The 27,262-nt window shown below is 41.9% G+C and overlaps 1 protein-coding gene across 1 annotated transcript; it reads left to right on the plus strand.

Annotated features, from left to right (window-relative positions):
* The first annotated feature begins 209 nt into the window (after window positions 1–209).
* Window positions 210–26,168, plus strand: LOC123994301 (SWI/SNF-related matrix-associated actin-dependent regulator of chromatin subfamily A member 5-like). The gene is made up of 24 exons (XM_046296804.1): window positions 210–350; window positions 1,220–1,309; window positions 1,666–1,832; window positions 2,013–2,113; window positions 2,306–2,406; window positions 10,282–10,461; window positions 10,587–10,742; window positions 10,877–11,008; window positions 11,571–11,639; window positions 12,498–12,607; window positions 12,739–12,965; window positions 14,103–14,224; window positions 14,497–14,649; window positions 19,419–19,551; window positions 19,844–19,989; window positions 20,628–20,756; window positions 21,206–21,316; window positions 23,037–23,150; window positions 23,775–23,897; window positions 24,032–24,164; window positions 24,336–24,454; window positions 24,699–24,911; window positions 25,548–25,658; window positions 25,885–26,168. The coding sequence occupies exons 1-24, from the start codon at window positions 294–296 to the stop codon at window positions 25,951–25,953; spliced, it is 3,066 nt and encodes a 1,021-aa protein (XP_046152760.1). The 5' UTR covers window positions 210–293; the 3' UTR covers window positions 25,954–26,168.
* Window positions 26,169–27,262: the final 1,094 nt, after the last annotated feature.

A 27,262-nucleotide genomic window follows, 5' to 3' on the forward strand; every position in this document is an offset into this window, starting at 1 on the left:
TGTTATTTTATTTTTTGAGCTGCAGCCCATAGGTACAATGTATGAAATAATGAATTTAAATGTTTAAGTAACTTTAAACTATTACCGTTCTGATTTTATATTTAAAAAACGTACTGTAAGTCTAGTAAACATTTTTTGAGGGGACTTTTATTATGAAATGTAGCCGTTTGATAATGTGACCTTAATGTCGCTAGGTTCACAATGCTCTATCTAATGACGTACCAAGCCTATTTGCTGTATAATAACTTACACAGTCTGGTCTAAAAACTCATGATAAGAACAAAGTCCACAGAATGTCAGATGAAGAGATTCCGTCAACTTCCAGAGAGCCTTTACCCGAAGATGAAGAGGTGAGCATTTGAAAGCAGACATCTTATTTTCCAGAAATATGAGATAGAGTGTTAGTAGCTAGCTAGAAGTTTGCAGTATTGTTGATTTGGGGGGGAACATGGCGGGAAGGAGGCTTGCACATCTGCATAGCTCTCTACAGATGCTAGCTAACTAGATACCACCAGGTCAAACGCTGACCAGAAAACATTAGCTACAATGTTTTGTCGTCGTGCAGTTGAGAGTAATGTAGCAAATATTCCCGTAGACTTTTAAATCCTGCCAATTTCAGTCTGACGAGCCTTGGAGTCCCAGAGCAACCCCACTGACTGTATCTGTAGCTTGCCGTCTGTTTCACTTAGCCCAGGCAGCACACCGCACAGTCGCATGCAGCAAGACCAGCCCAGAGCAAATCAGCTGTCTACTTTCAACACTAGCTGCTTGTTGCGCTCTGGGGACTGTCAATTGGCTACAGTAGCTAACAATGTCATGTTTATGAAGAACAGGCGTGGTGAGGTGTACCAAACTGCTTGAACTTTAACATCGGTTCAATTGAAGGCATAACTTATTGCACACTTTATAATAAATAATATGTGAACGTGCTCAAAATGTATTATAATTGATTGTGCAACAAGCATCATATGTAGAAAACTTTCTCGACCGTTAACCATAAATCTGTATTGATTAAACGTATTATAGAATAATGTTGTATGAAGTCACAGGAAGTGGTATACAATACACAGCTCGTTCCCGTATAAGATAACTGAAATTGCCATACAAATTCGTTTTAAATTGCACATTACGTTGATTAAATGTTAGTGAATCATATGCCAAATAAATATGTACAATTCAGTGAGCATGTCATAAAGTGGTCTACTGTGTTTGTGCTCAGGCAAAAGACCCCCCATTTCAGCTGAAGCCACCTCCAAAGGCTTTGCCTAAGGCGGAGGGAGAGGTGGATCCAGAATACGAAGAGAAAAGGGTGAGACAAATTGCTTTGTCACAAACTCTCTATGGATTAATTTAAGATTTTAAAATGCAATTGCAAGTTGAATGATTACATTAGGGAGTATCACGTGACACAGATTAGTCACAGCATTGGTTAAATTCTGTGCCAGATATTTGAGAAAAACATAACATTTTTTTCCAACTTTTGCAATGGGCTCCCCACTGTGGTAAATGTGGGGAATTGCAGTGTGTAGTAGTGAGACTGCAGTGTATAGGGAGAATGTGAATGGCACAATTACAGTTAAGCATAACATTGATCTCATATCCTTACTAGTCAAAAACAACTTGTTGGTGTATTTCTGTATCCCCCCCCCTGTCTTTTTACCATAGAAAACAGATAGAGCGAACCGGTTTGAGTTTCTGCTCAAGCAAACAGAACTCTTTGCCCACTTCATCCAGCCTGCGTCTCAGAAGTCTCCTACTTCACCCCTGAAAGTGAAACCTGGACGACCTCGCGTTAAACAGGATGAGAAACAAAATCTCCTCTCTGTTGGAGAGTATGTGGCTGCTGACTTGTTTTAAGAGTCTTGCCTTTATTTACAATTTTCTAAATGTCAGGTCTAGGTTATTGTAAATAAACAAGCTATATTGGTGAATAATCCATGAATAATAAACAATACAATCTGTTTACCATTGTAGCAAAGCAAACTATTTGTCCGCCACCTGTGTTTTTACAGTAACCGCCACCGACGCACAGAACAGGAAGAAGATGAGGAGTTGTTATCTGAGAGCAGGAAGGCAGCTAACGTCTTGGTTCGCTTTGAAGAGTCCCCATCCTGTACGATGTTTTCATATAGCTTTTAAATACTAATTTTAATAGTCAGCCCTCCATGTAAATGAACTGTAGCAGGTGCTGTAAATGTTGTATTCTAGCAGGTGTATACCTTTAATACTAATTAGCTCCCATTTGAGAACTGCTGATGATGATTTTTTTTTCTCCATTAATGACAAAACTTTTTGTCTTTTCCAGATGTAAAAAATGGAGAGCTGAGAGATTACCAAATCAGAGGTCTCAACTGGATGATCTCCCTTTATGAAAATGGCATTAATGGAATCTTGGCTGATGAAATGGTAATAATGACTGTAACTTAAACATATAATTAACAATAGTTGATGTTTACTTGCCTCCATTAAGTGCCAGAGCCATATATTGATATCCAAGTGTAAAGGGACATCCACACCAAGGATTATAAAGATAACTACATACATAACTATAAAACGTTGGCAAGCCTCCACACTAGAGGAAGGTTTATTGTTCTGCAGCAGGGGTGGGCGAACTTTTTGGCTTTAGGGCCACATCAGGAATTTGAAATTCAATGGAGGGCCAGAAAAAGAGCAGTTATTTGAAAATATATAGGTCCATTATAAAATCTGCATACTTTCTATCTAGTTTTAGACGTTCGAGTGACGTTTTTTACACAAAACAATCATTTCCCAGCTCATCATTTTTACTCAAACCTCCCGCCTGTGTGGGCCGTAGTTTGCCAACCCCTGTTCTACACTCTAGGCTACACCTGTCAATCAACTGATTAACGTATCCTACTGCACGATGTAGGCTTATCACTATTTTCATGGTGTGATCAATGTAGATAATAATATAGAAACACATATTTAAATGTAGCAATTCAACAACAAACACTGTTTAGCCTGTGCATCTTCATGTTATGCTTGCCTCGTTGCTCCAGTGGTTTGCAAGTGATTTCCATTTTTCGAATAGTTGTCAAATCTTCTTTTTCGCTGTGCTCATCTGTCTGTTCTGTACACCATTTGCAATGCAACAATGTTATCACCAGCTAAAGAAATCTCTTTCTCCTTAACTTTTTTTTACATTCAGCAATTAGCAAGAGCAAGCCTGCTTGTGTCCTCGAATAGGCTGTTAGGTGTACTATAAAAAAATTCATATAGCTTTTGTAGCCTGTAGCTTTTCCTGGGAATGCGCATGGTAACAGCTGGAAGAGAGGCTAGTTGAGATGTGTCAAATCAAACATTAAATCACGTTTTATTTGTCACATGCTCAAAATACAAAAAGTGTAGACCTTACTGTGGAGCCCCCGAGTGGCACATCGGTCTAAGGCACTGCATCTCAATGCTAGAGGTGTCACTACAGGCCCTGGTTCAATTCCAGGCTGTATCATTACCATCTGTGATTGGGAGACCTATAGAGCGGCACAAAATTGGCCCAGCGTCGTCCGGGTTAGGGTTTGGCTGGGGTAGGCCGTCATTGTAAATAAGAATTTGTTCTTAACTGACTTTCCTAGTTAAGTAAAGGTTAAATAAAACATTTATAAAATACTGTGAAATGCTTACATACAAACCCTTAACCAACAAACATTTTGTATAAACTAAAGTAAGAAAAAAAGTAATACAATAAAATTACAATAACGAGGCTTTATACAACAGGTGGGTCTAATCCTCAATGCTGATTGGTTTAAACCGCATTCCAGCCAGTGTCTATTCCACAAGTTACCACCGGCTAAATCTATGACTTTAAAATGTCTATTTACTCTGTTTCATCTGACTGCGCAATCCACTGTCTCATCAGCCCAGCCAGGTAATTTATAAACTTGATCTCCACTATAAAAAGCATCTAGACATTATCTCACATTTCAATTTAGACTAATATTTTGTTTTCGACAGCTGAGATTTGTATAAACCTTGCTGTCTGTCTTTCCAACTTTTGCAACATTGTTTAAAAATTCAAATTAGATCTCCAGCTGTCCCATAGTAATGAGCGTGTTGAGACGAGACAGACAGGCAGCATTTCTCAGCCAGTCGAAATCATGAGTCAGCTTTCATAATGACTCCCAACACCATCATTAGGTTTGCTGACGACACAACATTGGTAGGCTTGATCACCGACAATGATGAGACAGCCTATAGGGGGGAGGTCAGAGACCTGGCAGCGTGGTGCCAGGACAACAACCTCTCCCTCATCGTGAGCAAGACAAAGGAGATGATCGTGGACTACAGGAAAAGGAGGGCCGAACATGCCTCCATTCACATCGACAAGGCTGTAGTGGAGCGGATTGAGAGTTTCAAGTTCCTTGGTGTCCACATCACCAACAAACTATCATGGTCCAAACACACCAAGACAGTCTTGAAGAGGGCACGACAACACCTTTTCCCTCTGAGGAGACTGAAAAGATTTGGCATGGGTCCCCAGATCCTCAAAAAGTTCTACAGCTGCACCATCGAGACCATCCTGACCGGTTGTATCACCGCTTGGTATGGCAACTACTCGGCATCCGACCGCAAGGCGCTACAGAGGGTATTGCGTACGGCCCAGAACATCACTGGGGCCAAGCTTCCTGCCATCCAGGACCTTTATACTAGGCAGTGTCAGAGGAAGGCCCAACAAATTGTCAAAGACTCCAACCACCCTAGTCATAGATTGTTCTCCCTGCTACCGCACAGCAAGTTGTACTGAACTCTAGGTCGAAAAGGCTCCTTAACAGATTCTACACCCAAGCCATAAGACTGCTGAAGAGTTATTCAAATGGCGACCCGACTATTTATGTTGTTTTTATACTGCTGCTACTCGCTGTTAATTATCTATGCATAGTCACTTTACCCCTATCTACAGTACATGTACACATTACCTCGACTAACCTGTATCCCCACACATTGACTCGGTACCGGTACCCCCTCGATATTGTTATTTTATTGTTTTACTATTTGATTGTATTTTTTATTTTATTAAGTAAATATTTTCTTAACTCTATTTCTTGGTTAAAAGGGCTTGTCAGGAAGCATTTCACGTGAAGGTCTACCGACATCTGTTGTATTCAGTGCATGTGACAAATAACATTTCATTTAATCATTTTTAAGGATACCGGTATATACAAAGAAATGTCAATTGAAAAAAGGTCAAACGAAACAAAGTGCAGCTAGTTTGCAGTCTTTCCAGCTTCAGTTTGAAGTGATTGTGTTAGCTGTCTTTTTGGCTAGCTCCTAGAATAACAGTGTCCTGACTAGAGAGCACATTTTCTATGCCCGGCCAAATCGCGCCTCATTAGCTCATTGGATGTATCCAACTAAATGACTCCTGAAAACAGCTTAAACAAATGCAAATGAAGCTACTCTTGGGTTAAAGCAAGGGATAAAAAGATGCCAGCCAGTATGGCAATGGAACATTTTAGAATGAACGACTGGGTCGTGTCCATAGATACAGAACAAAAAGACTGAACGACTGGGTTGTGTCTCCGGTAGGGTTGCAAAATTCTGGGAACTTTCAATAAATTTCCTGGTTTTCCCAAAATCCCGGATGGACGATTCCCGGAATCAGGAGGGAATAAACATGAAACCTGGAATCTTCCAACAAGGATTTCTCCATAACCAGGGAATTTATTGAAAGTTTTTTGCAACCCTTGTCTCTGGCAACTGAACCGATAGAATGAACGACCAGCCGGCTTGGGTAGCAACCCTAGATTTGTGTTGTGATTATAGCTTTTGGAATGATGAAATATTATGAATAAATTAATCTAAATAACATAAATCATAACCCGTTGTATAAAATTGATAATGCCCCCTAGGCCGGTGTTTGGAGGATATACTGGCACGGTTTGCCGGCCATTGACTTCGGCTCGGGCCTAACAACACCCGTGCCAATATGTCCTCCAGACACCGGCTTCTTGGGCATTATCACTTAAATATACAGGGGGTACCGGTACCGAATCAATGTGCAGGGGTACAGGTTAGTCGAGATAATTGAGGTAATAGGTAATTGAGGTAATAATAAACGGCGAGTAGCAGCAGCTTAAAAAAGGGGGTCAATGCAAATACAGTAATCCAGGTAGCTATTTGATTAACTGTTAACTGTTAACTGTTCAGCAGTCTTATGGCTTGGGGGTAGAAGCTGTTAAGGAGCCTTTTGGACCTAGACTTGGTACCCTGGTACCGTAGCAGAGAGAACAGTCAATGACTAGGGTGGCTGGAGTCTGACACATTTTACGGTCTGGTATAGAGGTCCTGGATGGCAGGAAGCTTTCCCCCAGTGATGTACTGCGTGATACGCACTACCCTCTGTAGCGCCCTGCGGTTAGGCCATTCATTACAGGTGTATGATCTTAATTTGAGCCAATTTGCTACAGCAGTAAAATAATCCTGCAGAAACAGTAAATGTTGATTTATAATGAATTGACATTTTTTGTAGGGGTTGATGCATTATTTATGAGGGAAAATAAATAAAGTCTGAAATTTCAAATTGGAAATGGCAAACTTCAGAAGCCTTTTGAACTTTTACGGGTTGGGTCCTAAACTGGGAAGGTTGTCGCTAACGTGCGCTAATGTGACTAGAACTTTCCGGGACATAGACCTATCTGATATGGGCAGAAAGCTTAAATTCTTGTTAATCTAAATGCACTGTCCATTTTACAGTAGCTATTACAGTGAAAATCCCATGCTATTGTTTTTTTAAACCTTTATTTAACTAGGAAAGTCAGTTAAGAACAAAATCGTATTTACAATGACAGCCTAGGGACAGTGGGTTAACTGCCTGACACCGCTGATAAATCCACGATAATCAAGAATTTCAATGAGCATTTCAACAGCTCTGCACCCCCCTTAGCAGCTGACCCAAGCCGCTTCTCCTTCACCCAAATCCAGACAACTGATGTTCTGATAGAGCTGAACAATCTGGATCCCTACAAATGAACTGGGCTAGACAATCTGAACCCTCTCTTCCTAAAATTATCCGCCGCCATTGTTGCAACCACTATTACTAGTCTGTTCAACCTCTTTTTCGTATTGTATGAGATTCCTAAAGATTGGAAAGCGGCAGCCACAGTCATCCCCCTCTTCAAAGGTGGAGACACTCTAGACCCAAATTGTTACAGACCTATATTCATCCTGCCCTGCCTTGCTAAAGTATTTGAAAGCCAAGTGAACAAACAGCTCACTGACCATTTCGAATCCCACCGTACCTTCTCCGCAATGCAATCCGGTTTCCGAGCTGGTCACGGGTGCACCTGAGCCACGCTCATGGTCCTAAATGATATCATAACCGCCATCGATAAAAGACAGTACTGTGCAGCCGTCTTCATCGACCTGGCCTTCAACTCTGTCAATCACTGTATTCTTATCGGCAGACTCAACAGCCTTGGTTTCTCGAATGACTGCTCGACTGATTCGCTAACTACTTCTCAGATAGAGTTCAATGTGTCAAATCAGAGGGCCTTTTCTCAGGACCTCTAGCAGTCTCTGTGGGCGTGCCACAGGGTTAAATTCTCGGGCCGACTCTTTTCTCTGTATATATCAATAATGTCGCTCTTGCTGCGGGTGATTCTTTGATACACCTCTACGCAGATGACACCATTCTGTATACATCTGGCCCTTCTTTGGACACGGTGTTAACAAACCTCCAAACGAGCTTCAATGCTGTACAATACTCTTTCCGTGGCCTCTAACTAACTTAAATGCAAGTAAAACTAAATGCATGCTCTTCAACCTATTGCTGCTCGCTCCCTTCCGCCCGACTAGCATCACTACTCTGGACGGTTCTGACTTAGAATGTGGACAACTATAAATACCTAGGTGTCTGGCTAGACTGTAAACTCTCCTTCCAGACTCATATTAAACATCTCCAATCCAAAATGCAATCTAGAATCGGCTTTCTATTTCACAACAAAGCCTCCTTCGCTCATGTTGCCAAACATACCCTGGTAAAACTGACTATTGACTTCGGCGATGTCATTTACAAAATAGCCTCCAACACTTTACTCAGCAAATTGGATGGAGTCTATCACAGTGCCATCCGTTTTGTCACCAAAGCCCCATATACTACCTACCACTGCGACCTGTATGCTCTCGTTGGCTGGTCCTCGCTTCATGTTCGTCGCCAAACCCACTGGCTCTAGGTCATCTATTAGTCTTTGCTAGGTAAAGCTCCGCCTTATCTCAGCTCACTGGTCACCATAGCAACACCCACCCATAGCACACGCTCCAGCAGGTATATTTCACTGGGCATCCCCAAAGTCAGCACCCCCTTTGGCCGCCTTTCCTTCCAGTTCTCTACTGCCAATGACTGGAACGAATTGCAAAAATCTCTGAAGTTGGAGACTTATATCTCCCTCACTAATTTGAAGCATTAAATGTCAGAGCAGCTTACCATCGCTGCAGCCCATCTATAAATAGCCCATCCAACCAACTACCTACCTCATAACATATTTGTTTTTCTGCTCTTTTGCACACCAGTATTTCTACTTGCACATCCTCATCTGCACATCTCACTCCAGTGTTAATTGCTAAATTGTAATTACTTTGCCACTATGACCTATTTATTGCCTTACTTCATCCCAGGTGTAACTCTGTTGTTGTTTTTGTCACACTGCTTTTGCTTTATCTTGGCCAGGTCGCAGTTGAGAACTTGTTCTCAACTAGCCTACCTGGTTAAATAAAGGTTATATAAAAAACTACAGCCTCCACTCTTCTGGGAAGGCTTTCCACTAGATGCTGGAACATTGCTGTGGGAACTTTCTTCATTCAGCCACAAGAGCATTAGTTAAGTTGGGCACTGATGTTGGGCGATTAGCCCAGGCTCGCAGTCGGCGTTCCAATTCATCCTAAAGGTGTTCGATGGCGTTGAGGTCAAGGCTTTGTGCAGGCCAGTCAATTTCTTCTATACCGATCTTGACAAACCATATCTGTATGGACCTCGCTTCGTGCATGGGGGCATTGTCATGCTGAAACAGGAAAGGGCCTTCCCAAACTGTTGCCACAAATTTTGAGGCACAGAAACGTTTAAAATGTAATTGTATGCTGTAGCGTTAAGGTTTCCCTTCACTGGAACTAATCCCAAGACCATTATTCCTCCACCACCAGATTTTACAGTGGCACTACACATTGGGGCAGGTAGCGTTCTCCTGGCATCCGCCAAAACCAAATTCGTTCGACAGACTGCCAGATGGTGAAGCGTACTTCATCACTCCAGAGAATGAGCTTCCATTGCTCCCGAGTCCAATGGCGGCGAGCTTTACACCTCTCCAGCCGACACTTGGCATTGCACATGGTGATCTTAGGCTGCTCGGCGATGGAAACCCATTTCATGAAGCTCCCAATGAACAGCCCTTTTGCTGACTGATGTTGCTTCCAGAGGCAGTTTGGAACTTGGTAGTGAGTGTTGCAACTGACGACAGACGATTTTTACGCGCTACGTGCTTCAGCACTCGGTTGTCCCGTTCTCTGCGCTTGTGTGCCCTACCACTTCACCACTGAGCAGTTGTTGCTGCTAAATGTTTCCACTTCACAATAACAGCACTTACAGTTGACCGGGGCAGCTTGTTGGAACTGACTTGTTGGAAAGGTGGCATCCTATGACGGTGTGACGTTGAGAGTCACTGAGCTCTTCAGTAAGGCCATTCTACTGCCACTGTTTGTCTATGGAGATTGCATGGCTGTGTGGTCGATTTTATACACCTGTCAGTAACTGGTGTGGCTGAAATGGCCGAATCCACTAATTTGAAGGGGTGTCCACATACTTTTCTATATGGTGTACATAGGAAAATATGGGTTTCTTCTGATATTGAGATGCGCTGTCTGTCGTGGATCATTAGTCTTCGAAGTTGTCCTATAATTTATGTGGATACCAATATGCTTACATGCCCATTTATTCAGAAAAGCTCACCGCACACTCTGCCTCTCCCCTCTGAGCGGCTATTCCTTGCTAACCTAGAACACTTTAATAGAACGTACTTTGGATTGTTTTTTGACGTTGTACTGTTGGGGAGACAGGGATAAAAGTTATCCCAACGATAGCTATTGTTTTCCACTGTTTTTATAGTTATTGTTGTAGTGTGGACGCTGCTGTTCACTTGAATTATAAAAACTTTAAAACATTTTTTTTATTGTTATTGTCCTTGGTGTGGATGGCCCTTAAGTGTCTGGTAAGTGCTACTAGTTGTGAGTCAATCTGTATGTAAGACAGGTTGTTTATTTGTTTATTGACCACAGGGCTTGGGGAAGACCCTCCAAACCATTGCGTTGCTGGGATACCTGAAGCATTACAGGAACATTCCAGGCCCCCACATGGTTCTGGTTCCCAAATCAACGCTACACAACTGGATGAATGAGTTCAAACGCTGGGTACCAACCCTTAAGGCAGTCTGTCTCATCGGGGACAAGGATGCAAGAGTATGTCCGTTTTTTTTCTCTTGATTGACACTGATTAAACATCCCTTTTCATAAATCATTTTCAGGTGGGTAGGTAACTAAGACCACTAATGACTCCTTTGACAAATGTTCTCCTTATTCACCAGGCGGCTTTCATCCGTGATGTCATGATGCCAGGGGAATGGGATGTTTGTGTCACATCCTATGAGATGGTCATCAGAGAGAAATCTGTCTTCAAGAAGTTCAACTGGAGATACCTTGTCATTGACGAAGCTCATAGAATAAAAAATGAGAAGTCTAAGGTATGAACTCAAATTAAAATCATTTAGGGATAAAACACGTTTCTTTTTCTACTTTTCAATGAATGAAGTTTGGCCTATACACAATGATTTTTAATGATTGTTATGTAACTTTTACATGAATCCTGTGTTGTCAGCTCTCAGAGATTGTCCGTGAGTTCAAAACCACCAACCGTCTCCTCCTGACTGGAACACCTCTGCAGAACAACCTCCATGAGCTGTGGTCACTCCTCAACTTCCTGCTGCCTGATGTCTTCAACTCTGCCAATGTGAGTCCTGCCTCTGTTTGTTCTCTCCATGTATTCCTCTTGTAGTGATATTCCTCTAGTTTAGATTCATGTGACTGGAATACCAAATCGAGGAAGAAAGAAATTCATATTTCGCTCCAGGCAAAAGGAACCGCATTCTTTTGTTGTTTTGTATCAAAAGACCCTCCAGCAGTATCTTAATGTTTTTTGTTGTTCCATTTATATCGCCAAGTTTCAATTCGCTTCAGTCAATCACTGAGCTCCTCAGCCCCACCTGACATGCTTCTTGTCTTTCCATGATGTGTCAGAGGGAAAGGTAGCCCCGAGCATAGGCTTCCCCCCTCAGGCACTGCTCTGTTCTATTGTCAGTTCCTCCCAATTTGTCTGGGATCCCTCCCCCCAGTCACCCCCAGAGGCAGTAGCTGATCATATGTATCCAGTCCTTTTCTCTAACACAATCCTCTCTACAACCGAAGCCAAAGCAGAATCATCTTTTCCTTTTTTTTTTCCTCTAAAATAACTTTTGCACTTTCATGGAAAATCTGTGTTAAAAACAAAATTAAAATTTTTCTTTAATTCTCAGGACTTTGATTCTTGGTTTGACACCAACAACTGTCTGGGGGACCAGAAGCTGGTGGAGCGTCTGCATGCGGTAAGCTGTGTTTCACACTTCCATTACGTTCAGAGTTCACTGCACATTCCTTCTTATCTATATTTATTTTTAGTATACATAATACATCCCGAGTGGCACAGTGGTCTAAGGCACTGCATCTTAGTGCAAGAGGTGTCACTACAGTCCCTGGTTTGATTCCAGGCTGTATCACATCCGGCCGTGATTGGGAGTCCCATAGGGCGGCGCACAATTGTCCCAACGTCGTCCGGGTTTGGCCGGGCTAGGCCATTATTGTAAATAAGAATTTGTTCTTAACTGACTTGCCTAGTTAAATAAAGGTTAAATAAAACACATTTTTAAAATGATATACACTGAGTGCACAAAACATTAAGAACACCATTTTACTATTGAGTGGCACCCCCTTTTGCCCTCAGAACAGCCTCAATTTGTCAGGGCATGGACTCTACAAGAAAACATTCCACAGGGATGCTGGCTCATGTTGACTCCAATGCTTCCCATAGTTGTGTTAAGTTGGCTGGATGTCCTTTGGGTGGTGGACCATTCTTGATACACATGGGAAACTGTTGAGTGTGAAAAACCCAGCAACGTTGCAGTTCTTGACACAAATGGTATACTTGGTACCTACTACCATGCCCTGTTCAAAGGCACTTAAATATTTTGTCTTGCCCATTCACCCTCTGAATGGCACACATAAACAATCCATGTCTCAAGGCTTTAAAATCCTTCTTTAACCATTCTCCTCCCCTTCATCTACACGGACTGCGTATGTCATGGAAAGAGCAGGTGTTCTTAATGTTTTGTACACTCAGTGTATGTAAAGAAATACTTGTAATACATGGGTAAAAATAGATGAATTAAAGCATTTGCCTTGTTTAGGTGCTGAGGCCTTTCCTTCTGCGTCGCATTAAAGCTGAAGTGGAGAAAAACCTGCCTCCCAAAAAAGAGGTGAAGATTTACCTCGGACTGAGTAAGATGCAGCGAGAATGGTATGTGTTTGCTTCAAATACTTAGTACTTCCCAGTGTTGGCCATAGCTTTTGTTGGTTCAATGTTTCTACCTATGAAATTCAAGAAAAAATTATTACAAATGAAACAATGTTTTGTTCTAATTTTGTTAGGTACACACGGATTCTGATGAAGGACATTGACATCCTCAATTCTTCTGGAAAAACTGACAAGATGCGTCTCTTGAACATCCTGATGCAGCTGCGGAAGTGCTGCAACCACCCATACCTGTTTGATGGGGCCGAGCCTGGACCCCCCTACACAACCGACACTCACCTTGTAACCAACAGCGGCAAAATGGTGGCCCTGGACAAACTGCTGCCCAAAGTCCAGGAGCAAGGTGCTACATTCTCTCTGATCATTAAATGCTTTTACTGTAGTTTATCCCAACAGATAATAAGGGGGGTTAAACAAAAAATACATTATTCATGTCAATTTGATGTCTTCATCTCAGAGCTTTGATCTGTGGTTCTTACTGTACATTTTCAGTTGTAACAGACTATGCAATAGGTTGTATATACAAACTCTGATAGATTGAAGTACATAATGGTCCTTTAAAACCTCTTAAGGAACGTAGTCTTTTTTTTTTTCAATTTTCCCCTAAAATGACACCCAAATCTAACTGCCTATAGCTCTGGACCTGAAGCAAGGATATGCATATTCTTGATACTTATTTGAAAGGAAATACTTTGAAGTTTGTGGAATTGTGATATTAATGTAGGTGAATATAACACCTTAGATCTGGTAAAGATAGTACAAACAAAAACATTTGAAATGCAAGAGAAAGGCCATACTTTCAGATAAGAGTCTATGTGTAATTTAGATGTTGGCCACCAGATGACAGCAGTGTGTGTGCAAAGTCAGACTGAGCCAGTGAATTACAATATTTTGTCTGCCAGGAGTCTGCCCAAATGTGCTGAATTGGTCAATTGATAGATTTTCAAGTACATAACTATAGAGAACATTCAAAAATGCTATGGTAAAAAAACAAATTAAAGTTTACACACTCTCAGGAATGTCATACATGATGGATCATTAGCTTATACACAAACTTTCACATCTAGGTGGTGAGGTGAGTGTGGAGCCAGAGACAGCAGTGGGGTCAAACTGTAGACCCCAGTTACTACATTTGAACATAAACAATTATTTTAACAAACAAAACGATGTTACATTTTATCTCTGGGACCCTCAGAATGACAAATCAGACACCCATCTCGTAGAGGTTAAAAGGGTAAGGACAACCTCATAGGATGCAGGCTCAAAGGTTTGCATTTTGTTGAAGGATATCAGGATTCACATGTAGAATTTCATTTTTTCATGAAGCTTTCATGATGAGACGTTCATTTGACAATCAAATTAGTCATGCTCATTTAGAATTAATCAAACCTTGCTGCATTTGAACTAGAGCTATGTGACCTGATATTGTATGCTGTTCTGTTCCCTAATGGAATTACTGTTTTGTCTCATTGGTTGCCAGGGTCTAGAGTCCTCATCTTCAGCCAGATGACCAGGGTCCTTGACATTCTTGAGGACTACTGCATGTGGAGAGGTTATGAGTACTGCCGTCTAGATGGGAACACTCCACACGAAGCCAGACAGGTACGGGGCATGACTTCAGCTGATGAGGCCTCATTGACCACAATCACAGGCTCCCATGGAAACCATAAGGAACTGTATTGGAACAGTTCAATCAAACCTACTATGGTCGTGTTTTTGTAGTATCTTTACTTCAAAACACTGTACTTTGCCTATTGTGCTCGTACTGACTGTGCTTGTAAAATTTGTGTAAAGTACTTTAACTACATGAAACAAAACTGATATCTTAGATATTGTGTCTAACTAATGCATTAGCTTTATGGCCATGTTTCAAGGAAGCCATAGAGGCCTACAATGCTGACAACAGCAGCAAGTTCATTTTCATGTTGAGCACCAGAGCTGGAGGTCTCGGCATTAACTTGGCAACTGCAGACGTCGTCATCCTGTATGACTCCGACTGGAACCCTCAAGTGGATCTGCAAGCAATGGTGAGAAACATTTCAGTTGTGGCTTCCTTGGAAACATACTTCTATATAGATATATATAGACTGCTCAAAAAAATAAAGGGAACACTTAAACAACACAATGTAACTCCAAGTCAATCACACTTCTGTGAAATCAAACTGTCCACTTAGGAAGCAACACTGACAATAAATGTCACATGCTGTTGTGCAAATGGAATAGACAACAGGTGGAAATTATAGGCAATTAGCAAGACACCCCCCAATAACGGAGTGGTTCTGCAGGTGATAACCACAGACCACGTCTCAGTTCCTATGCTTCCTGGCTGATGTTTTGGTCACTTTTGAATGCTGGCGGTGCTTTCACTCTAGTGGTAGCATGAGGCGGAGTCTACAACTCACACAAGTGGCTCAGGTAGTGCAGCTCATCCAGGATGGGACATCAATGCGAGCTGTGGCAAGAAGGTTTGCTGTGTCTGTCAGCGTAGTGTCCAGAGCATGGAGGCGCTACCAGGAGACAGGCCAGTACTTCAGGAGACGTGGAGGAGGCCGTAGGAGGGCAACAACCCAGCAGCAGGACCACTACCTCCGCCTTTGTGCAAGGAGGAGCAGGAGGAGCACTGCCAGAGCCCTGCAAAATGACCTCCAGCAGGCCACAAATGTGTATGTGTCTGCTCAAACAGTCAGAAACAGACTCCATGAGGGTGGTATGAGGGCCCGACGTCCACACGTCCAACACCGTGCAGGACGTTTGGCATTTGCCAGAGAACACCAAGATTGGCAAATTCGCCACTGGCGCCCTGTGCTCTTCACAGATGAAAGCAGGTTCACACTGAGCACATGTGACAGACGTGACAGTCTGGAGACGCTGTGGAGAACGTTCTGCTGCCTACAACATCCTCCAGCATGACCGGTTTGGTGGTGGGTCAGTCATGGTGTGGGGTGGCATTTATTTGGGGGGCCGCACAGCCCTCCATGTGCTCGCCAGAGGTAGCCTGACTGCCATTAGGTACCGAGATGAGATCCTCACACCCCTTGTGAGACCATATGCTGGTGCGGTTGGCCCTGGGTTCCTCCTAATGCAAGACAATGCTAGACCTCATGTGGCTGGAGTGTGTCAGCAGTTCCTTCAAGAGGAAGCATTGATGCTATGGACTGGCCCGCCCGTTCCCCAGACCTGAATCCAATTGAGCACATCTGGGACATCATATCTCGCTCCATCCACCAACGCTACGTTGCACCACAGACTGTCCAGGAGTTGGCGGATGCTTTAGTCCAGGTCTGGGAGGAGATCCCTCAGGAGACCATCCGCCACCTCATCAGGAGCATGCCCAGGCGTTGTAGGGAGGTCATACAGGCACGTGGAGGCCACACGTACTACTGAGCCTCATTTTGACTTGTTTTAAGGACATTACATCAAAGTTGGATCAGCCTGTAGTGTAGTTTTCCACTTTAATTTTGAGTGTGACTCCAAATCCAGATCTCCATGGGTTGATAAATTTGATTTCCATTGATAATATTTGTGTGATTTTATTGTCAGCACATTCAACTATGTAAAGGAAAAAGTATTTAATAAGAATATTTCATTCATTCAGATCTAGGATGTGTTATTTTAGTGTTCCCTTTATTTATTTGAGCAGTATACAGTGCCTTGCGAAAGTATTCGGCCCCCTTGAACTTTGCGACCTTTTGCCACATTTCAGGCTTCAAACATAAAGATATAAAACTGTATTTTTTTGTGAAGAATCAACAACAAGTGGGACACAATCATGAAGTGGAACGACATTTATTGGATATTTCAAACTTTTTTAACAAATCAAAAACTGAAAAATTGGGGTGCAAAATTATTCAGCCCCCTTAAGTTAATACTTTGTAGCGCCACCTTTTGCTGCGATTACAGCTGTAAGTCGCTTGGGGTATGTCTATCAGTTTTGCACATCGAGAGACTGAATTTTTTCCCCATTCCTCCTTGCAAAACAGCTCGAGCTCAGTGAGGTTGGATGGAGAGCATTTGTGAACAGCAGTTTTCAGTTCTTTCCACAGATTCTCGATTGGATTCAGGTCTGGACTTTGACTTGGCCATTCTAACACCTGGATATGTTTATTTTTGAACCATTCCATTGTAGATTTTGCTTTATGTTTTGGATCATTGTCTTGTTGGAAGACCAATCTCAGTCTCAGGTATTTTGCAGACTCCATCAGGTTTTCTTCCAGAATGGTCCTGTATTTGGCTCCATCCATCTTCCCATCAATTTTAACCATCTTCCCTGTCCCTGCTGAAGAAAAGCAGGCCCAAACCATGATGCTGCCACCACCATGTTTGACAGTGGGGATGGTGTGTTCAGGGTGATGCGCTGTGTTGCTTTTACGCCAAACATAACGTTTTGCATTGTTGCCAAAAAGTTCAGTTTTGGTTTCATCTGAACAGAGCACCTTCTTCCACATGTTTGGTGTCTCCCAGGTGGCTTGTGGCACATTTTAAACGACACTTTTTATGGATATCTTTAAGAAATTGCTTTCTTCTTGCCACTCTTCCATAAAGGCCAAATTTGTGCAATATACGACTGATTGTTGTCCTATGGACAGAGTCTTCCACCTCAGCTGTAGATCTCTGCAGTTCATCCAGAGTGATCATGGGCCTCTTGGCTGCATCTCTGATCAGTCTTCTCCTTGTATGAGCTGAAAGTTTAGAGGGACGGTCAGGTCTTGGTAGATTTGCAGTGGTCTGATACTCCTTCCATTTCAATATTATCGCTTGCACAGTGCTCCTTGGGATGTTTAAAGCTTGGGAAATCCTTTTGTATCCAAATCCGGCTTTAAACTTCTTCACAAAAGTATCTCGGATCTGCCTGGTGTGTTCCTTGTTCTTCATGATGCTCTCTGCGCTTTTAACGGACCTCTGAGACTATCACAGTGCAGGTGCATTTATACGGAGACTTGATTACACACAGGTGGATTGTATTTATCATCATTAGTCATTTAGGTCAACATTGGATCATTCAGAGATCCTCACTGAACTTCTGGAGAGAGTTTGCTGCACTGAAAGTAAAGGGGCTGAATAATTCTGCACGCCCAATTTTTCAGTTTTTGATTTGTTAAAAAAGTTTGAAATATCCAATAAATGTCGTTCCACTTCATGATTGTGTCCCATTTGTTGTTGATTCTTCACAAAAAAATACAGTTTTATATCTTTATGTTTGAAGACACATACATATATATGTTTATATACACATACATATGTGTATATGTATGTGTGTGTGTATTCACACCCCTTCACTTCTTCCACATTTTGTTACGTTACAGCCTTTTTTCTCATCAATCTACACAATACCCCATAATATCAAAGCAAAAACAGGTTTAGAATTTTTTTTAGAACTGTATTAAGAATATAACTTACATATGACATTTACATTAGTATTCAGACCCTTTACTCAGTACTTTGTTGAAGCACCTTTGGTAGCGATTACACCCTTGAGTCTTCTTGGGTATGATGCTTCAAGCTTGGTACACTTATATATATTTTTATATTTGGGTAGTTTCTCCCATTTTTCTCTGCAGATCTTCTCAAGCTCTGTCCTCCGTCATGTTGAATGGGTAGCTTCACTGCACAGCTATTTTCAGGTCTCTCCAGAGATGTTCGATCGGGTTCAAGTCCGGGCTCTGGCTAGCCCACTCAAGGACATTCAGAGCCTTTTCCCGAAGCCCACTCCTGCGTTGTCTTGGATGTGTGCTTAGGGTCATTGTACTGTTGGAAGGTGAACCTTAGCCCCAATCTAAGGTCCTGAGTGCACTGAAGCAGGTTTTCCGTCTGCTCACTCTACCATAAAGGCCTGATTGGTGGAGTGCTGCAGAGATGGTTGTCCTTCTGGAAGGTTCTCCCATTTCTACAGAGGAACTCTGGAGCTCTGTCAGAGTGACCATTGGGTTCTTGGTCACCTCCCTGACCAAGGCCCTTCTCCCCCGATTGCTCAGTTTGGCCGGGCGGCCAGCTCTAGGAAGAGTTTTGGTGGTTCCAAACTTCTTCAATTTAAGAATGATGGAGGCCACTGTGTTCTTGGGGACCTTCAATGCTGCAGAAATGTTTTGGTAACCTTCCCCACACCTGTGCTTCGACACAATCCTGTCTCGGAGATCTATGGACAATTCCTTTAACCTCATCGCTTGTTTTTGCTCTGACATGCACTATCAACTGTGGGACCTTATATAGACTGGTGTGTGCCTTTCCAAATCATGTCCAATCAATTCAATTTACCACAGGTGGACTCCAATTAAGTTTTAAAAACAGCTCAAGGAGGAATAATGGAAACACCTGAGCTCAATTTCAAGTCTCATAGCAAAGGGTCTGAAAACTTATGTAAATAAGGTATTTCTGTTTTTTTTAATACATTTTCAATAATATCACGTTTTCACTTTGTCATTATGGGGTGTTGATTTTGTCATTATTGTGTGTTGATTTGATGAGGGTTTTTTTTTTTTACATCAATTTTAGAATAAGGCTGTAACATAACAAATGTAGAAAAAGGAAGGGGTCTGAACTTTTTGAAAGCACTGTATATTAAGCATTTGGAAAAGCAATTATTAGTCAGTATTAAATTAAAGTAAATATGACTTAGTAATTATTAGTAAGAATTTCACACATAAGTGACTCATACTATGTCATGCATACAAAAATACTAGTAATTTTAGTTCATAACACTGGCTTGTATTTTGTCTTTCTTTTAAAAATTGTCTTGTTTCAAAGAAATAGACACTTCCATACACTGAGGCAATCAGTGTGTTTGTTTTTGCCTCTCTAGGACAGGGCTCATAGAATTGGTCAGAAGAAACCAGTGCGTGTGTTCCGCCTCATCACTGATAATACAGTCGAAGAGAGGATTGTAGAGAGAGCTGAGATGAAGTTGAGGCTAGACTCCATTGTTATACAACAAGGTATTCAGCATGGTTTTAATTTGTAACTTCGTGGTTTGTCATTCCATGGCTTTCAAATCGATGTAGATCATATAGAATTACTAGAGGGGTTATTGGGACAGGCAAGACAGACCTTGGTTTGGCTTGAGACAAAATTAGACCACACATATATGCTGTAGATGCATGCATGCATATACTTTAGTACTTTATAGAATGATCTAGACCCTGAGACATGGATGTAAGTGCCTGCTGCAGGGTCTTGTGCATTCAGTCCCACACCCCAACTACTTCTCACATCTTTTCAACTTTCCAGGGAGGCTGATGGAGCAGTCCAACAAGCTGGGGAAAGATGAGATGCTGCAGATGATCAGGCATGGGGCCACTCACGTCTTCGCCTCCAAAGACAATGAGCTCACGGAGGAAGACATCAACACCATCTTAGAGAGGGGGGCAAAGAAGGTGAGTGAGGACCATGTGAAGGATCAGTACACAGTGTTTGGTTGACAGACTGGTTGCTTGGTTTTCTGTGCTCACCTGTTCACAATTGTCATACTTGAGCAAAAGTATAGATACCTTAATAGAAAATGACTCAAATAAAAGTGAAAGTCACCCAGTAAAATAATTATTGGGTAAAAGTCTAAAAGTATTTGGTTTTAAATATACTTAAGCATCAAAAGTAAATTAATTGTGAAAATGTACTTCGGTATCAAAAGTAGAAGTATACATAATTTAGAAAACCAGACAGCACTATTTTCTTGTTTTATTTTATTTTACGGATATCCAGGGGCACGCTCCAACACTCACACATGCTTTGTTTGTAAATTATGTCTAACAGAGGTAGTAGGGATGTTCTCTTGATAAGTGTGTGAATTGGACCATTTTCCTGTCTTGCTAAGCATTTGAAATGTATGAAAAAAGTACATTCTTTTCTTTAGGAATGTAGTGGAGTAAAAGCAAAAGTACATTATTTTCTTTAGGAATGTAGTGGAGTAAAAGCAAAAGTAGTCAAACATATAAATAGTAAAGTACAGACCCCCCCAAAAAATACTTTATTTTTACTTAAGTACTTTACACCACTGCCTTTTGACTTATCCTAGACAGCTGAGATGAACGAGCGCATGGAGTCTCTGGGAGAAAGCTCTCTCAGGAACTTCACTGTGGATACCGGAGGAGCAGAGACCAGCCTCTACAACTTTGAAGGGGAGGACTACAGAGAGAAGCAAAAGGTATTAAATTACTACATGTTTTGTCATGACTCAAGGTTAATAGCATCAAAGAGCATTTTGCATTGACATTTTAGTCATTTAGCAGACTCTCTTATTCAAGAGCGACTTACAGTAGTGAGTGCATTCTTTTTTGCTCTGGTCCCCTGTGGGAATCATACCCACAACCCTGGCATTGCAAGTGCCATGCTCAACCAACTGAGCAACTTGATATGGTACTGTACTTTGATTAGCTAAGTCCCTTGTGCCTCAGGTTGAATTTCATCTTAGATATTGAACTTTGTGACTACTGTGTGATAGAGGTAAAGATGGCATACAGAGTATTCTATTCATAGATGCTTATGAAATACACCTTTTTTTTAAAACACCGTAACCATGAAATGCGGTGTGCATCATGTACTGTATGCTGAGTTGGTTCACCTTGTGAGGGATGGACTGGTCTTTTTTTGTAGCTGAGTATGATGGAATGGATTGAGCCTCCTAAAAGAGAGAGGAAAGCCAACTATGCGGTGGATGCCTACTTCAGAGAGGCCCTGCGTGTCAGTGAACCTCGAGCCCCCAAGGTAACGCCCACTCACAAATTGACACAGAAACCGCCGACTGCCTGGCTTTGCATCACTGCTTATAAATGACATGCTTATTCAAGTGCTGTCCCAATCAGGGTTATTATACTAAAAACTGAAACTAAAATAAAAACAATTTAGTTAAATTAGTTAAATTTAGTTAAAAATTTAGTTTGAAAAACTAAAACTATTATATTTGACTACAAAATTAACTTAAAGGAAAAACCATCAAATTATCTTTAGTTCATTTTTTTCTTGGACAAGGTTTTCAAGCTTCTAATTGGGATTTCTGGCTTCTGAATCTGGAGGGTAAATGCTGCTAGTAGATGCCGATGTTTCAAATAGGCCTAGCTTGTGCATCACTATCATTAGCCAACAGGAAAGAAATCCAAAGGTGCGCATTGAATATATCTGGGCCAAGCTGGAACGGCTTGTGAAGTTGCTGCAGCCGTTCACAATCTACACCGACCAACTTCAAACTGACAGCCAGTCGTAGTCTGATGTGGTGCCGTGCTTTCTCAACCTTGAGGCACACTTGCAGTCAATTACTATTGCAAAACAGTTGGCACAGGTCCTCCTGAAGTCAGTGTGAGCACTTCGCGTGCATACTGAGTCTTCTGGCAGCCAATTTCGATCCATCCCCTGCAGCAGCTTGCTTGATGGACCCAAGTGTCTCTCTGTCACTTCGCTCAACAGACGGAGCCACTGATGAGGGAAGCAGAGTCTTTTGTACTTCAGCAAATCAGAGAGTACAGCCATGGGGCAGGAGTACCCCAAGAAGAATCCAAGATAAATCCAACAAGCATCTCGAACACAGTGCTTCATAAATATAGCTTTCTTGCATCGAGGATTGTGTCTGAGTTCACTGTCCCAAGAGTCAACCTGGCAGGGCATTAAGTGCCCCGTGTGAGCTGAGGAAATGCCTGGAAGAGGTGAAGGGGGGCATGTTTAGAGTCACCTCTCCAGTTCTGGCAGGCAAGGATGGCTGTTTATCCAAAGCTGTACCCTGTGGCACTGGATCTGGTTTCTGCCCCTGCATCCCAAGTGTTGGTGGAGAGAATATTCTCTGTCTGTGGACCACTGTCATCAGGCTTGAGAAACCGATCAACCACCTCACAAAATGTTCATATAAAAATCTAAAAAGTAATAGAAATAAAACCAACATTAAATCACAAAACTATAGTAACCGTGGTCCTCGTGTTCATGGAAGAGTTGCTAGTCAGTCATTCGTAGGGTTGCAAAATAAACTACCAGAAATTTGGTAACATTCAAACTTTGGTAACTTCCAAACTGGTCGCAGTTGTGAAAAAATGTCAATACTTGGAAGAATTGCAGAGTTAATTTAAAAGAATGCCTTTGTTGATTATATACTTTTTATGATAATTAGGCTATTTTCTCTTTAACCATATGGTCTGTCCACTAGAAACTCATGGGCAATATGGACACAGATACAATAAATTAATACTATATATGAAAAATAAAAACGAGTTATTAAAGTATAAATGTATAAATATAAATTGCCATATATTACCTGTTCATTACCAAAATTATAGAAGATTCCGGTAACTTTGGTATATTACCTGTAGCTTTGGAACTCTAATCATTCCTCTTGTTTCCCACTTCTTCCAAATAATGATGGTCAAGAAGTCAGAATGATGAAGAGGTACATATGTTAATCTTGCTCACCAGAACATGATTAATAATGATGAATATATTTCAGGCCCCACGTCCCCCCAAACAGCCCAACATCCAGGACTTCCAGTTCTTTCCCCCTCGCCTGTTTGAGCTGCTAGAGATGGAGATCCTTTTCTACAGGAATACTATAGGCTACAAGGTAAGACGGCTGTAGTTAAGTCGTTGTCTGGTGGATAAATAAAGTGTGCCCATGTTGACATAGGTAGCGTTAAGCCTAGCCATTTATACTCATGTATTCTTGTTTCCTGCACATGGTATTGTGACTTGAATGTCCCTTCTTGCTGGTTCTACTTTACTGAAACAATTTACAAAGTTGAATATTTAAAAACAATATTTTGAAATCTGTTGGCTTGGGCTTTCACAGAGCCAACATATTAGTTGTGGGATGGTGAATAGAGCCCATAGAAGTGTGTCTCAACTCTGACATTTGTGAGCAGCATCCCAAGTGCTTAACTGTGCCAAGGCACTCGCTGCCAAGGCAGACTGCTGAACTGAGACAGATTGGAGCTTTTACTCCTCCACGGTGCCAGAACCACAGAACACAAATACACACACATTCCCCCTATGCCACCTGATCCCAGGGTACATCTGCTCAGTTCTGCCCAGTTAGCCTGGTTCCCCAACAGGCCTGTCTATCGCTTCACCCAGCCTTAGGGGTCTCTCGCCCAGCTTAATAGCGAGAGACAGAGCCATTCAGTGTTTTGACTCATCAGAGGTTTATCTAATATGAGCTGTGTCCGTCCTCTCCACTGTGCTGCTGCAGGTGCCCAGGAGCCCTGACATTTCTAACTCTGCTCAGGTGCAGAAGGAGGAGCAGAGGAAGATCGACGAGGCAGGGCCCCTCAGTCCTGAGGAGACTGAGGAGAAGGAGAAGCTTCTTACACAGGTACTGGAGGGCGCTAGGCTAGACACAACTGTCTAAGATCCCTATAGTGTTTGTCACAAAAGGTGCCACATTATTGTACATGCTAAAGCTTGTATCTAACAAATGCTGTGTTTGTGGTGAATGTTATTTCGCAGGGATTCACAAGTTGGAACAAGCGAGATTTCAATCAGTTCATTAAAGCCAATGAGAAATATGGCCGTGATGACATCGACAACATCGCTCGGGAAGTTGAGGGGAAAAACCCTGAAGAAGTCATTGAATATTCTGGTACTATACCGGAGGTCCTCATCATCATAATGATCATCATCTATTATTCCATTACAGTTGTTTACTAGAGACCTATTCTTGTATCTGTTTCAAATAACTATGGTTATTACAGCTTATTATCATTTTATATGCTCCACGCTAGTCTTTTCATTCTCTTGTTTTATTTTCAAGCCATTTTCTGGGAGCGATGCAATGAACTCCAGGATATTGAGAAGATCATGGCCCAGATGGAGCGTGGTGAGGCCCGCATCCAGAGGAGGATCAGCATTAAGAAGGCACTGGATGCTAAGGTCAACTACTTTACATAGATTTTCTAAATAAGTGCTCAAGTGTGTTGGATTGTGGCTGATAAGTATTTTTGTATTGATATTTAAAATGAAATGATTGCCTCTCTAAAACATATTTCCCTTGTATATACTGTGGAAATTACTTATTTGAATGTGATACTAGCAACCTTTTTATTTTGAGTATGCTCCAAGATGAATTCCTATTTTCAAATTGACCAAATGGAAATGTTGTCTTGATTCATTTCAGGTTGCGAGATACAAGGCCCCTTTCCACCAGTTGAGGATTCAGTATGGCACCAATAAAGGGAAGAACTACACAGAGGAGGAGGACAGGTTCCTGATCTGTATGCTTCACAAGATGGGCTTTGACAAGGAGAATGTTTATGAGGAACTCCGACAGTGTGTCCGGAACGCTCCACAGTTCAGATTTGACTGGTTCATCAAATCCCGAACTGCCATGGTACAGTACACCCTGAACAGTTTGACTATGTTATAGCTGTTAGAAGGGTTCGTTGAGCAAACACGAGGACAGGTATTTGATATGACACCTGGACTGCCTCTGGGATAGTCAATAAACCCAGTTACAGTGTCTTAGTGTCCTACTTCTTTGCTTTCTCTGAACCCATCATAAAAACCTGTTTTATTACTTTTTATTATAGAAAATAGTACATTTGTAGTGAATTCAGAGATCATCTTGTTTGCTTGCCTGACATTTATAGTAGGTATGGCAGAATATAGAGTTGAATTTGTTTCAATGTGTTCCTCCTTTTCAAGTTGAGATGAATGAGAATTCATGGGACGAACGACTCCTATAGATTCAGTTTCATGCATCACTTGAATACAGAGACACTTACCTCTCTGGGGTTATTTTTCATTACTTTGTGCTTTTGACAAAGTGGTATGTTACATGAACTGTTTTGGTTATTGAAATGTCAATATTACGAACAAAAACTGTAATAACCACACAAGAGCATATTGAATGAATATATATTTTTGTTGTTGCTACAAACAGACTGGCTGACAGAGAGGAACAGCAGACATACATTGTACTATTGTTTTCTTGTTCTCTGCTAACAGCTGTCTCTTGTTCCCCCAGGAACTCCAGCGACGTTGTAACACTCTCATCTCCCTCATCGAAAAAGAAAATATGGAGATTGAGGAAAAGGAGCGTGCTGAAAAGAAGAAAAAGACACCAAAAAGCCAGACGGTAATTGATCTTACCATTTCAAAAGAATAATATACAGATTTTTAACTATTTTAATGTCCAAAATCCAACAGGTGTATGGGCTGACCATCTTGAGGATTCTGAACCATGTTACCATGACAAATGGATCAATACTCAAGTGTTAGAATATGAATATTTCATACATACATTGTAACATTCACACATAGACATGCAATTGATTTGATTCTAATGTCATTTTTATTCTAAGGCTCACAAAAGGAAGGCAGATGCATCATCAGAAGGCACAGGACGCAAAGAGAAGAAAGCGAGAGCCTGAAGATGTCATGTAATGTAGCTCCCAGCAGGCCCAATCCTAACCTGAAAGATAAGTCATTTGATCATTTGATTTACGCACACAGTTCTCAAGTTAGGATTTGGCCCATCAAAAACAAACAGCATTAATCACCCTCACAAAAAAAATACAAAAACAACCTTCAATAGTTGTGGAAGTGTGGCTTCTCATTTTTAAGACATTTTGTATTACCCTTTTTTTTAAATTGTTTGATGACCTTTGAAACTCAGCATGCTATATCTAAACTCAGCAAAAAAAGAAATGTCCTCACTGTCAACTGTGTTTATTTTCAGCAACGTGTAAATATTTGTATGAACATAACAAGATTCAACAACTGAGACATAAACTGAACAAGTTCCACAGACATGAAATGGAATAATGTGTCCCTGAACAAAGGGGGGGTCAAAATCAAAAGTAGGTCAATGCAGCTGGTGGCCACACCAGATACTAAGTACTGCAGTGCATCTCATGGACTGCACCAGATTTGCCAGTTGTTGCTGTGAGATATTACCCCACTCTTCCACCAAGGCACCTGCAAGTTCCTGGACATTTCTGGGGGAATGGCCCTAGCCCTCACCCTCCGCTTCAACAGGTCTCAGACGTGTTCAATGGGATTGAGATCCGGGCTCTTCGCTGGCCATGGCAGAACACTGGCATTCCTGTCTTGCAGGAAATCATACACAGAACGAGCAGTATGGCTGGTGGAATTGTCATGCTGGAGGGTCATGTCAGGATGAGCCTGCAGGAAGGGTACCACATGAGGGAGGAGGATGTCTTCCCAGTAACGCACAGCGTTGAGATTGCCTGCAATGACAACAAGCTCAATCCGATGATGCTGTGACACATTGCCCCAGACCATGATGGACCCTCCATCTCCAAATCGATCCCACTCCAGAGTACAGGCCTCGGTGTAACGCTCATTCCTTCGAAGATAAACACGAATCCAACCATCACCCCTGGTGAGACAAAACTGCGACTCGTCAGTGAAGAGCACTATTTTGCCAGTCCTGTCTGGTCCATCGACGTTGTTGCCGGTGATGTCTGGTGAGAACTTGCCTTACAACAGGCCTACAAGCCCCCGGTCCAGCCTCTCTCAGCCTATTGCGAACAGTCTGAGCACTGATGGAGGGATTGTGCGTTCCTGTTGTAACTCAGGCAGTTGTTGTTGCCATCCTGTACCTGTCCCGCAGGGGTGATGTTTGGATGTACCAATCCTGTGCAGGTGTTGTTACACGTGGTCTGCCTCTGCGAGGACGATCAGCTGTCCGTCCTGACACCCTGTAGCGCTGTCTTC

The sequence above is a fragment of the Oncorhynchus gorbuscha genome, linkage group LG02 (assembly GCF_021184085.1).
Source record: "Oncorhynchus gorbuscha isolate QuinsamMale2020 ecotype Even-year linkage group LG02, OgorEven_v1.0, whole genome shotgun sequence".
Lineage (NCBI taxonomy): Eukaryota > Metazoa > Chordata > Actinopteri > Salmoniformes > Salmonidae > Oncorhynchus > Oncorhynchus gorbuscha.